We start from the raw sequence: 13,247 nt of genomic DNA on the forward strand, positions 1-13,247 counted from the left end.
TGCAACTGGTAGAATAGAGCACTTCTAATTCCACTCACATAACTTTACCTCTCTACCATGAGCAAGTGTGTTTACACACACTTCCAGGCAAGCAGCCTGATTTATTGAAAGAACCAGTTGCTTAACAATCTGTCATTATTTTTTTTCTTTCTTCCTTCCCCTAGTCAACTTACTTTGTAAAAATGTAGTTTCAAAACCCCAAGTTTGGTCAGGGAGGAAAACTTCCTATTAAAGATGAGAACTCAAACATAGACTCTGAGTTAGTCTCTGAGTTTTCCTTTGCCTTGGAGTAATTGATTTCATTTCATTTTTGGCCACACCTGGGGGTGCTCAGGGCTTACTCCTGCCTCTGAATCATGGATCACTCCTGGCCCTACTTGGGGATGAGGTGGAGTGCTGGGGAGCGAATCTGAGTTGGCTGTGTGCAAGGCAAGCGCCTTACCCGCTCTACCTCTCCAGCCCCACAAAGCTAATTTAAAGGAAAAGTTCCATTTCAAGTCACATATCTAAACTGATCACACCTTCTGAATTATAACTAAAAGACCATGGGGCTGGAGAGATAATACAAAGAGTAGGACACTGATCTTATATGCTGATGACCCAGGTTCAAATCCCAGTACTCATATAATTCCCCTAGCACTGCCAGGAGGGACCCTGAGCACAGAATAAGGAGTTAGCCCTGAGCACAGTTGGGTGTGGCCCCCAAATAAAAACAAAAAGGAAGGTCAATTGAATAACAGTTTAGATATCAAACTAAATTCTCTTAAACATGCAAATATATAAAATACCAAACACACAATTTTCTTACTATAGACATCAAAACCAGGTGTCTGATTTTTTTAATGCCTTTTTTTTCTGCTTTTTGGGTCACACCTGGCGATGTACAGGGATTACTCCCGGCTCTGCATTCAGGAATTACTCCTGGCGGTGCTCAGGAGACCATATGGGATGCTGGGAATCAAACCCGGGTCGGCCGCGTGCAAGGAAAACACCCTACCCGCTCTGCTATTGCACCAGCCCCCCATGTGTCTGATTTTTAAAAAAGATTTCTATCATTAATTTAAAAAAATCTGGAATTAAAACAAACTTACCCACTTGGAAATAATTGTGTTGTCGTATTTGGCTAGAGAGTCTGTTTCTATGTGGGGCTGTGGTTTTTAAAAACACATATTCAATGAACCATAAGCATAACCAGCAGATATTTTGAACCCCCAGTTTGAGGCAACTCTTCTTAGACCCCAACTTCCCTGATGAATCCTGTTAATGGCCACTGTAGGAACAAACCAATTTCATAGCCCATATCCCCTAGTTTCAAGTTACACTCCATCTAATTCTTCATCCTACTCACGGAAGTAAAAAACTCCTACCCAGGTTGCCACACCACTTGTTTAGATATCATGAATCTATTTAAAGATCCACTCTCTTCTGAATTCTTGCAAACACTCCAGCATGTGGGACCACAACTCATAACAGATCTTGCGTGTTTGAATTTCTCCTGATGTTGTCTGACTCTGGTATTAGTTACAAAGGAACATGTAATAGGAGGTTTAACATTTAACTGGGAGCACGCTTTAGGTTAGGATAAATGAATCCTAGGGGAAGAGGGTGCAAAATATGGAATCCTGTTGGCTTCAATATACCCTTCTATTATAGCTTGTAATGTTTCAAAGTCAGTATGTTCTCTTGTCCTCTAGACTAGATAGTAAATCCTTAACTTCAATAACTTAATTGAGCTCAAAGAATTGGAGCTCAGGCCTGGCTCACACAGGGCTCTGGGTTCCATCCTGGGATCCACATGACCTCCCTAGAAGGTTTCGGGTAGCCCTCAACCCCACTGGGGAAGCCCAAAGCCAAAACCAAAACCAAACCACCACCACCATGACACTACAACAAACCTCAAATCACAGCCCCTCCAAAGTCATAATGTGCATTGAGTGCATGTTAGGAATCCTAGGAGATTTGGAGAAAGGAAACCCCTGACATAGATCTGGCTGGAGTGAGGGGTGGGGTGGTGGCATGGGGGTGGGTTGGGGGTGGGGTGCTGGGAAAGTAAGCCAACAGAAAAGAATGAGTAGCCATAGGTGTTTCTTAGACTGAGACCGTGAATGATTTGGGTGTGCTAGTTCTGCTGTCCAACACGTGCAGAAATCAAGAAGATGTTGAGCCCACTACTAAGATTTGGGATTAGGATGGCTGTTGACACCCAGGGGGCAATCACCAAGTAGATGGACCTGTGTGCCAGCAGCTTAGAAAATGGGACTGGAGAATGGCATTTGTGAGCTTCTAAGTGGCAGTTGGAAGAAATATTTCAAGTCACTCAGGAGAATGGAGTGTAAGAAGGAAAAGGAGCTAAGAATGGAGTCCTGACCTACATCATCATTGAAGGTGCAGAGACAGGAAGTGAAGCTACCTAGGCAATGCCTCGAAGAATGTTTTCTCTCATAACCATCTAGTTCACCTGACTTGGTTATAAGCACAAGAGTAGACAAAAAAAGCGACAGTCAGGGGCAGAGTTGAGGGGTGCTGCCTGGATGCTGTGAGGCTTTCTTTGGAGTGGGATGATGGCTGTGGTGGCAGCAGAGAGCTCTCTGCCTCAGTTCTTCTTTTCCTAGATGGCCGTAGCAGCTCTGGGAGCTGAACTATCTGGATGTTCTGCTTTCTGTGTCTGTGTCACTTTACATATCACCAAACATAGTTTCTTTATTCTAAGCTTTAGTTGATGTAGGAAAATTTCGATTAATGGGAGCGATAGCACAGTGGGTAGGGTGCTTGCCTTGCACACAGCTGACCCGAGTTCGATTCCTCCATCCCTCTCAGAGATCCTGGCAAGCCACTGAGAATATCCAACCCGCATGGCAGAGCCTGACAACCTACCTGTGGCATATTTGATATGCCAAAACCAGTAACAACAAATCTCACAATGGAGACATTACTGGTGCCCCTTTGAGCAAACTGATGAACACTGGGGCGACAGTGCTACATTATTCATTTATTCTTTTTTTTTTTTTTTTTTGGTTTTTGGGCCACACCCAGCGATGCTCAGGGGTTCCTCCTGGCTCTTCACTCAGGAATTACCCCTGGCAATTTCTGGTGCTCAGGGGACCATATGGGATGCTGGGTTGGCCGTGTGCAAGGTAAACCCCCTACCCTCTATGTTATTACTCTAGCCCCCATTTATTCACTTTCTATCTCTCTGCCCTCTTTTGATATTGTTGCAATGATGGGGCGGGAGTATGGGGTGGCATGTTACACTCGAGCATGGTTGTGGTGCTCTCTCATTGGGTGGCACATGAGGTGGTGGTGCCCGCACACTTGACCTCGGTGCTGTCCAGGGGCCATGCCCCTTTTTTTGCTTTGCTTGTGCACCTGCTTGCTGGTGGTTGCACTCTTTTAAATATGATACTCACCCATGGTTTTAGTTGCTGGGCTCACTGGGGGGTCTCTGTATTGCTCACACAAGTGATTTCTGGGTAAATTCTCTTTCTAAATGTAGCAAGAAAGGGAGTGTGAAGAGAAGGCAGATTCAGTGCGGGAAGAAGGGGAAGGCTGTATCTCAGTGGTGGAGCATTTGCCTTGCATGTGTCAGTTTCTGGGTTTGATCCCAGTCCTCTCCTTGCATCTTCTCCTCCCCCGCCCCCGCCCCACACTATAGAAGAAAGTTGAAAGCTGTCTCATTGTTGAGTGCTTTCCTGTAAGTATGGATATGTCCTATGTGCACGTAGGAGTATAGCTGAATGTCTTTTGCTGATTTTTATGTGTTTATATGTGTAGAATGCTTCTATTCCCCCCTGACCCCCCACACCCACCGGATGTGTATCAGATAAGTATAGAAAATGAAAGAGAACTTAGAGAAATCTTTCCCTTCTTCAGTTTTCTTTTTTTGATTTTTGTTGTGATGTCTCGGGGTTGCCACTTGGTGGCAGAGGGCTGCAGATGACACACTTTGTGGCCATGGATATCTCAGGATAATACTCTGCACAAGGGTTTGTGCTGGGAGAGAGTTCAGGGTTTCATACCTGCAAAGCAGGTGCTCTATAGATGAGCCACATTTCCAGGTCTTCATGAAACTCTTATGGTAATTTAGTAGCGTGATTTCATGCTAATTGAGTCTAATCATAGTATTTTTCTGACTTGTGTTTTTTTTTTAAAATCTGATAGCTGTTTCATATTTCTAGTAATGCCTTTTATTTTCTGCAAGTACTGGTCACTGGGCAGATTGCATCCCTACTGCTCCTCACCCAAGTTAGTGGAGGAACACTAATTAGGAGCAGATCAAGATTCTTGGAAGCTCCCGACTGTGAAATTCCCAAGGAGGGAAGCTCAGTTTAGAGTCTGAGGTTCCGGCTCCAGGTCATAATAATGAGATAGGAGGTGAAACCTGAGCAGAAGGCCCTTTAGGGCTTCCTTACACGGGCCGCAACGCCCTCCTGTACTAACATTCACTGCAGCACCTCCCTGAGTCTCAGACAAGTCCGCGTTAGACCCCCTGGTTTACTCACCACTTGGTCACATCAATGATTGCAGAGGAAATAAAAGGTATTAGTTTGAAAAAAAACTTAGGGAGTCAGGTCTCAGCTTGCTTTTCCTCCCCTTCATCTGAGAAGTGATGCCCCTCTCCCCAGGCCTCTCTAATTTTTTTTGTAATTTTTTTGGGGCCATACCTGGCAGTACTCAGGGGCTACTCCTGATGTAGGCTATTGGTGTTCAGGGGTCACTCTTGGTGGTGCTTGGGGGGAACCATGTGGTGCTAAGGATTGAGCTGGGATCAGTTGCATGCAAAGCAAGTGACTTTGTTGGTTTGTTTATTTGCTTTTTGGGTCAGAATTGCTGATGCAAGGCTGGAGCCATAGCACAGTGGGTAGGGCATTTGCCTTGCATGTGGCCAACCTGGGTTCGATTTCCAGCATCCCATATGGTCCCTGAGCACTGCCAGGAGGAATTCCTGAGTGCAGAGCCAGGAGTAACCCCTGTGCACCGCTGGATGTGACCCAAAAAAGGAAAAAAAAATGATGATGCTAAGGGGTTACTTCTGACTCTGTACTCAGGATCACTCCTAACAGTGTTTGGGGGATAATATGGGACACCAGGGATCAAAGTGGGTAGGCTGCGTGCAAGCCTTATCCAGTGTACTGTTGCTTCAACTTAGTCAGCTCTCAGAACAGTGGATACCAGTGTCCAGGCTTCACCTGCATCAGGACAGGTGACACTGATGCCTCATAGAGATAAGAGGAGTTTTCAAGCCTCCAGATTTCCCTTCAGATTGGAACCACACTCCATCAGGGAGAGCACAGCATTTTATTGCAGCAAAATGAGATACATTCCTTTTTCTAGTACAGGAAACCCAGAACCCCTTCCTTCAAGATCTTCCTGCCTAGGATCCCCTTATTGCATTTATACTTATACATCCTCTTTCTTTAGGACAGTCTCTGAAATTATACCTGCCATCAACCCCACCAAACCTGCAGCCCCGCTTGCCAAGGTCCTTTGTGTCTGAGGGACCACAAGGCAGCAGATACCCGCCCCCTGTTTCTTATCATTCTTGGAGCATTCATAAAATCCCCTCTGGAATTAAGAGTATGTGGAATTAGGCTGTGTGGGTGGGAAGTGGTATTTGCAGTGAAGGGAAGGATTCGTGAAGAGAAGAAATGCAGTAGCAGCAGCAGCAACAGGAATTTGTGGGGGTGGCAGTGTGTGTGAAAACCACTCGGCCTTAGATGACTTTATCCAAGTGCACAGGAAGCAGCTCGTAACTCTGATCATCCTTTGGTTGGGGAGGGTCGCAGGCAATGATGAAGGATGCCTCCATTTGCTCCTGTTTGTATTTGCAATCAGGGTACTTTCCAGACACGTGCTTACAGCTGGTCAAGGACACTGGCTCTGGGCTCTGGTGGCAGTTATCCCGCCCATTCTTGCAGGTTAGGTTGGGGGTCTGACAGGTTTTTGCCACGCTGGAGAAGGGTTCATGCAGGAAGGTATTCAGGTTCTTGCAGCGTTTCTTGTCCTGGTTGATGGGTTTCATGGCCGTGTCGCATCTCTCTGGGCTCAGCTGCACGTGCTGAGTTTCAAACCACTGAGCTGAGGTCATGCCGTTGGGCTTGGCGCTAACGGGGTGCTGGGTCACCCACAGTGCCAGCAGAAGCAGCAGCAGGGGACAGAATAGTGTTTTGGCTGGTGCCATCTCTCCTGGGTGGGGACAGAGGAATAGAGGGAGGAAGGGGTGGGTGAGTTGGCCTCCAGTCACAGCCTTGCTAGTGCCTTCACTAATGTGATCCTAAGGGAGTTTGATTCCTACACTCTTGGGTTTTATTAACAGCACTGGATTTTATTTTCATTTTAATTTTGGGGGCCACACCTGGACGTGCTCAGGGTTTATTTCTCGCTGCTGCTCAGATATCACTCCTGGCAGACTCAGGGCACCATATGGGATGCTGGGGATCAAATCTGGCTCACTGCATGCAAGGTAAATGTCCTACTCACTCTGTACTATCTCTATGGCCACCAGTCACTGGCATTTTAAAATTTCAGTCCCAAGAGATAATATTCTATTTTATGTCCTCGATGAGTACTTACAATGTTTATCACAGAATGGTTTTATGAGGTGAGTACAGTATGTTATATATATATATATACATATACACAAATATATATGTGTATACATATACATATGGGCAGGGTTGAGAAACATCAAGAAAATTGCCCATCACTGCAAAGGGTCAAATGCAGAATTTTAATCAAGGCCTCTTGGCTTCCCAAGCCCCTATTCTTTCCACATTCCCATGTTTCTTTTTTTTGAAACTCTGAGAAAATGACAAACTATTGTTGGAAGAATATGCCAAGAGTTTACACTTCATCCTCCTTGGCCAGCTCAGGCACTCCTGAAAGAGTCATTATTAAGGTTGTGGAGTCAAGCTCATTCCTCTCTGTTCTGTGGCCTGTTTTCTGACTGAAACTAGAAAAAACAGACACTCCCAGAAGAGAACCACCACTCCAGCTGGCAAAGCAATACGGGGAGTTGGGTTCTTTCCATGGTGCCATTTTGCCCTGCGGGAGAAAGTCTTGTCATGGGAGTGGGTGAGAGCAAGAAGAGACCTTAGCAACCACCTCAATCAATATTTTACAGATGAAAGAATGAGTGTTACTTTCTAGAAGAGCAAGTACCCATCCCAAATCCCGCAAGTGAGCTGCAGGGCTAGACCAGGAGCTTCCAACCCGCCTCTCTGGTCTGGGGCCTGATTGAAGAAGGAGTGTTTTTCATAAGAGGCAGAGCTTGGCGAGTGTGGTCTGTGGCTGTGGGTGGTATGTGAATATTGTCTTTAATAATTCCCTTCTAATCTTTCTGATATCATTTAGGAGAAAAACCTCCTGTTTGAGCAACAAGGTCTGTTCTTTCTCTCTCCCTTTTTGTTAAAGACAACAGAGTGAATCAACCTCTGAAAACAATATCTGGAAAGAGTTTTTAAAAGTCGGATGACATTTTTTTGGTCACATCAGGTAGAGCTCAGCTCAGATCCCTGGCTCTGTGCTCAGGGATCATTCTAGTTGGGGCTTGAAGGACTATATGAGGTGCCAGGGAGCAAATCTCCATTAGCTGCTCGCAATGCAAATGACTTACACTCTGTACTATCTCTTGGGCCCTCTTTAATGTGACATGGATATTCTTAAAGTATGGTAATATGGGGTAGGATGAGACTCATTGATAGATCTCTTTGATGTGAGATCTATCACACATCTATCACACAGTGAAAGAGGTCCTGGACTCAATTCCCAGCATCTCCAAAGTAAATAAATAAATAAAAATAATAAAAAAAATATAGCGACTAGAAAGGTTCCTTTTCTCTCTTTCTTTCTTTCTTTCTTTCTTTCTTTCTTTCTTTCTTTCTTTCTTTCTTTCTTTCTTTCTTTCTTTCTTTCTTTCTTTCTTTCTTCCTTCCTTCCTTCCTTCCTTCCTTCCTTCCTTCCTTCCTTCCTTCCTTCCTTCCTTTCTTTCTTTTTTGCTTTTTGGGTCACACCTGGCAGTGAACAGGGCTTACTTCTGGCTCTGCACCCAGGAATCACCCATGGTGGTGCCTAGGGGACCATATAGTATGCTGGGAATCGAACCCGGGTCCGCTGTGTGCAATGCAAATGCCCTACGCACTGTGCTATTGCTCCAGCCCAGAAAGGTTCCTTTTCAAAGAATTATTTGAACTAAATGAGTACCCATTTATTTAGTGAGTTGTGAGTTATAACACTGGCTGTAAATGACAATGCAACAATTATCAAAGAAGGAAGCAAAGGTATTGAATTTGGGGTACCTGCTTATGTTCCAGATTCTCAGGCCCCTGCCAGTGTGCTGGGCTCTAGTCAACATCTAGACCTCGCGATGTCTGTGATTTTGGTACCTAGGTGGGCAGCTCCACAAAAAGACAGAATTCCCTCGGGCTCCTAGAATCTGCATTGCCAGATGGGAAACTTCTTCCATGTTTCCTTCTGCTTCCATTTTCCTTCTATAGTAGGGATCCCTTTGACATTCCTCTCCCCAAAGCTAACAAACATTGATTTTTTTTTTTTTTTTTTGCTTTTTGAGTCACACCCAGTGATACTCAGGGTTTACTCCTGGCTCTGCACTTGGAAATTACCATTATTCCTGACATTACATGGGGGACCATAAGGGATGACAGGATTGAACCCTGGCCTGCTGCATGCAAGACATGTGCAATGCTCTATCGGCTATACTATAACTCCAGCCCCAACACTTATGTTTTAAACCCAGAACAGTTTTCTGGCAAGCCGTTGACTTGGGCCTCATGGAGCCAATCTCTGCAGTTTTCCCTTGCAGGTCCCCCTCTGCCCCTCTCCTGGTGAGATGGAATGATTACCAAGTGACTCATTAATAGTTGCAGACCCACAACTCTGGGCTTTGGAGTGAAAGGGTGGGGACAGTGGCAGGAGCCAAGGGCTGGCACAGATATTTTGTGCTAACCAGGATGATTGACCACAGACTCTGCAAGCCCTGAATTCAATTAAGCTGCAAACATGCCTTCCCTCAGATGAGGGTTGATTTTGCCCTGGCCAGCACCATCCAGAGAGACCTGGAAAAGGGGTTCCTTTGATTGTATATTTGATCCTAGTTATTTATTATATCTTCTCAGTTGCTGTTGTCTTGGCTGTTCTAGCCATTAAACACCAGAGTCTCAGTGTCTAGGGCCTGGGAGGTTCTCAAAGATCTACAATATTTGGAACAGGGGAAAAATATGAACTAATACGGGAAAAGTCAACTTTGACTCAAATTTAAACTATTTTCTTACTGTTACTATTGCCACATAAAATTGATTTTATTTAGTTTGAAATTTGGCATACATTAAATATTTATTATATTGGAAAATAGTCTCAGATTAGATTTTTCTTGATTTTATAGGAATTCTCGGGGCTGGAGCGATAGTACAGCAGGTAGGGCATTTCCCAACATCCCATATGGTCCCCTGAGCATCGCCAGGAGTGATTCCTGAGGCAGAGCCAGGAGTCAGCCCTGAGCATCACCAGTGTGACCCAAAAAGCAAAAAAAAGAAAAATAAAAGAATTCTCAAGTACCACGAGAACAGAGACAACAGTGCCAACCACAAATTGCTCTAGTCAAAGAATTTTAGAATAAAATCTTTAATTTTATTTATTTATTTTATTTTTCGGAGAACCTGGCAAGCTACTAAGAGTACCCCTCCTGCACAGCAGAGCCTGACAAGCTACCCATGGCATATTCGATATGCCAAAAACAGTCACGACAAGTCTCACAATGGAGACAATACTGGTGCCTGCTTGAGCAAATCGATGAACAATGGGAAGGCAGTGCTACAGTGCTACAGTGCTACATTTTTTGGGGGGCCACACCTGTCTCCCTTCTGACTCTGTGCTCACAGATTGCTCCTGGTGGGCTTGGGGGACCATATGGGGTGCCAGGAATTGAACTTGGGTTCAGCAGTGTGCAAGGCGTGCATTCTACCCGCTGTACTATCTCTTTGCCCCCCAATAAAAACTTTTAAAGTTATTTCATTAATTACTGCATGAATGGCTTTGAGTGTGGAACATATATACTATATATTTAATGTGATGTGAAGAGTGTTCAAGTGCCCAGTATGGTATGGTTGCATTAAACAGTGTTTCATCAGAAGAATAGTGCTAGGCTTTAGACCCCCTGCCTTGCAAGTTTATGGTCCCGAGTTCTGGTGTCTCACACGTGCCAAGCATGATCCCGGCAGTTATGCTGTCTTTGGTCCCCGGCACTATCATGATTTCCAGCTGAACCACAGCCACGTATGAGGAGAAGCACAAAAATGGGACGCGACCCTCAGCATGCACCATAGTGAAAACATATGTGAGGACCACAGCCAGAGAACGCCCACTGTGGTGAGCATGGGTGAGGGCGCCACAGTGACCCCCGAGTGAGCCCCACAACTGTAATTTGTGTGCCTCAACTAAGAGTCCTGGCAAGCATGTGCCGCAATTACTGTGAGCACCACAGTCACGTGTGGGAGCTCTGCCACCTGATATGGAACCTGCAGCGTGTGCACCAGAGCCAACAGTGTCCAGGCACTGCAGCCAGGTGGGTGTGCAACCCCTGGTCATCACACAGCACCAACACATCAACACCGAGGGGAGAGGGAGCAAAGGAATAGAAATTTAAAAGAAATCCAAATTGATGTAAAACACTTGATCCTAGCCAAAAGGCCGAGAAGCGATAAATTGATGTAAAACAAATAAACATGGTCACAGACATTCTAGGGCCAGTTGCCTTGGGAGTAATAATAACTACTTTCCTTTAGGCAGCCCAAATTATATACAGCACCTGACCGTACATGAACAGGGGAGGGTACCACTTACTACTGTTTGGGGAGCATCTGATACATGCCCGGTACACTGCTAGGAACTCAATTAAGAATTATAACATCATTTGAGAAAAGTGCTTCCTGGACCCAGAGACATGGCTTAGTGTTAGAGCACACACGAGGCCATGAGTTTCTTTCTTTCTTTTTCACACACAGGACTTACTCCCGGCTCTGCACTCAGGGATCAGTCCCATGCTCACAGGGCCATTTGGGTTGGCTGCATGCAGAACCAGTGCCTGGCCTGCTGTGCTATCGCTCTGACCCTAGTGGCCATGAGTTTCATGGCTGGCATCACCCCACACAGCTGAGTATGGAAGGAAATAAATAAATAAATAAAGACAATCTTAAAAAAAAAAGCGCTCATGGCATGCCAAGGCATTGGACTTTATATGAAATTTTATAGACAAAATAGTTATCATTCCTTACATTCCATATCTTTTTTTCCTTTTTTGTTCTTAGAAACTATTTTACTTATTTATGTTTTAAGTTTTATTTTACCTTAATTTTTTATGTAATTCTGGGCTCTTTTTTAAAAAAAGCTTCAATTTTCTTTAAACTATTGTAATTTTTACAGTTACAGAGTTGTTCGTGATTGGGTTTTAGTCACACAATGTTCTAACACCTGTCTCTTCAATAGTGTACATTTCCCACCATCAATGTTCTCAGTTTCCCTTCTTGGCCCTCCCCGCTTCTGTATGGCAGGCAACTTTCTTCTCTGTCTCTGTCTCTTGTGGAAGCTTGCCACAAGTGTGTGGGGAGTGGAGGCCAGTTAGGATAGAGATTAAACCTCTGACAATAATAGTTGGAAATGATCACTTTGGACAAGAACTGAGTGCTGAAAGGAGGCAAAGGAATATACATATTAACCTTCCTGTTTATTTGTTGTTGTTGTTTGTTTGTTTTTGGGTCACACCCAGTGATGCTCAGGGGTTACTCCTGGCTCTGTACTCAGGGATTTCTCCTGGTGTTGCTTGGGGGACTATATGGGATGCCGGGGATTGAATCCGGGTCTGTCACATGCAAGGCAAATGCCCTACCCGCTGTACTATCACTCTGGTCCTCAGTACCTGTATTGCAAATCATAATGCCCCAAAGAAAAGAAAGGGAGGGACTCTTTAACATTTTGTTTTTGTTTTTGGGCTACACCCACTGTGCATAGAGTTTACTCCTGGCTCTGTACTCAGGGATCTTTCCTGGCCAGCTTGGGGACCATATGGGGTTCAAGAATGGAATACTGCCCCTAAATTCTCATTCCTTGTCTGCCACTAACATGCAAAGCAAGCACCCTACTATCTCGCTGACCTACATTTCAGTTACACTCCAGTTTCTTATCCCAGTCATAGAGAAAAAGAAAGAAACTCCGAGGTCAAAGATTTAGTTAAGAGACAGACTGGGATAGAAAAGGAGCCGGTCTGGCTTCAGAGTTCTGTTGCTTCTTTGCTTTACGGCTAATTTGTTAAGCCATTTTTTGAGTTGGGGGCCACACTTACCTTGTGAGCGCTGGCCTGACACTTTGACACATGAGACAGTGTTGGCTCTGATTGTTTGGTGCTTGTGCTCACCAGATCATTACCACTATTTTCTCCTATATGGCTTATATCAGGCTAAACCATGTGTGTGTGTGTGTGTGTGTGTGTGTGTGTGTGTGTGTGTGTGTGTGTATGAGACAGAGAGACAGACATACAGACAGAGAGAGACAGAGACAGAGAGACAGAGAGAGACAGACAGAGAAAGAGACAGAGAGAGACACAGAGAAAGATTTTGTAACTAAAATCATGCTCTCACTAACTTTGCACCATCCTCACAAAATAGAAACAACGCTGTCCGTGTGAGGAGAGTGGAAAACTTTGCCAACGCCAGGTCAATCTGACTCCAATCTACCACCTCTATTCACTATGAATCAAATCCAAATACAAGTTTGTTTCATTCCAGAAGCAGTCTTTACTGATTATCCCCAGCAGTACTCCAGGGCCATTTTTTTTTTTTGCGGGGTGCTATGGTAGTGGGGTATTTGGGGCCACAGCTGGCTGTTCAAAGGCTTACTCCCAGCTCTGTGCTCAGGGATCACTCCTGATAGTGCTCAGGGGACTGTAAGCAGTGCCAAGCATCAAACCCAGGATGGCCACTCGCAAGGCAAGTCCCTTACCTTCTGTGCAATCTCTCTGGTCCCAGGACCACTGTTATTATTTTGGTGCTCAGTAACATGGCACTGCTTCTCCCCTACATCCTGCCCCACCATATCAGGCACGTGGTACTGGGGGTTGAACCTGGGCCATGAAATCAACTCCCTGAGCCCTTTTCCTAAGCCCTTCCTTGCGTGTTTATGTGGGTTCTTCTGGCCACCCATCCCTCACAGTAAAACCTCATTTTCTACCTGGAGATGAATCA

The 13,247-nt window shown here is 45.0% G+C and overlaps 1 protein-coding gene and 1 pseudogene across 1 annotated transcript in view; both read right to left on the reverse strand.

Moving 5' to 3' along the window:
• Positions 1–5,488: 5,488 nt before the first annotated feature.
• Positions 5,489–13,247, reverse strand: part of LOC101555898 (ribonuclease 8-like) — a 37,081-nt gene continuing 29,322 nt past the window's right edge. The window contains exon 2 of the mRNA XM_055130793.1: positions 5,489–6,183. Coding sequence (XP_054986768.1) covers positions 5,711–6,178 — 468 coding nt within the window. The 5' untranslated portion in view covers positions 6,179–6,183 and the 3' untranslated portion in view covers positions 5,489–5,710. The remainder of the gene's footprint in view (positions 6,184–13,247) is intronic.
• LOC129403739 (U2 spliceosomal RNA) lies at positions 10,557–10,713 on the reverse strand (annotated as a pseudogene).

This window comes from Sorex araneus, chromosome 3, assembly GCF_027595985.1.
Source record: "Sorex araneus isolate mSorAra2 chromosome 3, mSorAra2.pri, whole genome shotgun sequence".
NCBI lineage: Eukaryota > Metazoa > Chordata > Mammalia > Eulipotyphla > Soricidae > Sorex > Sorex araneus.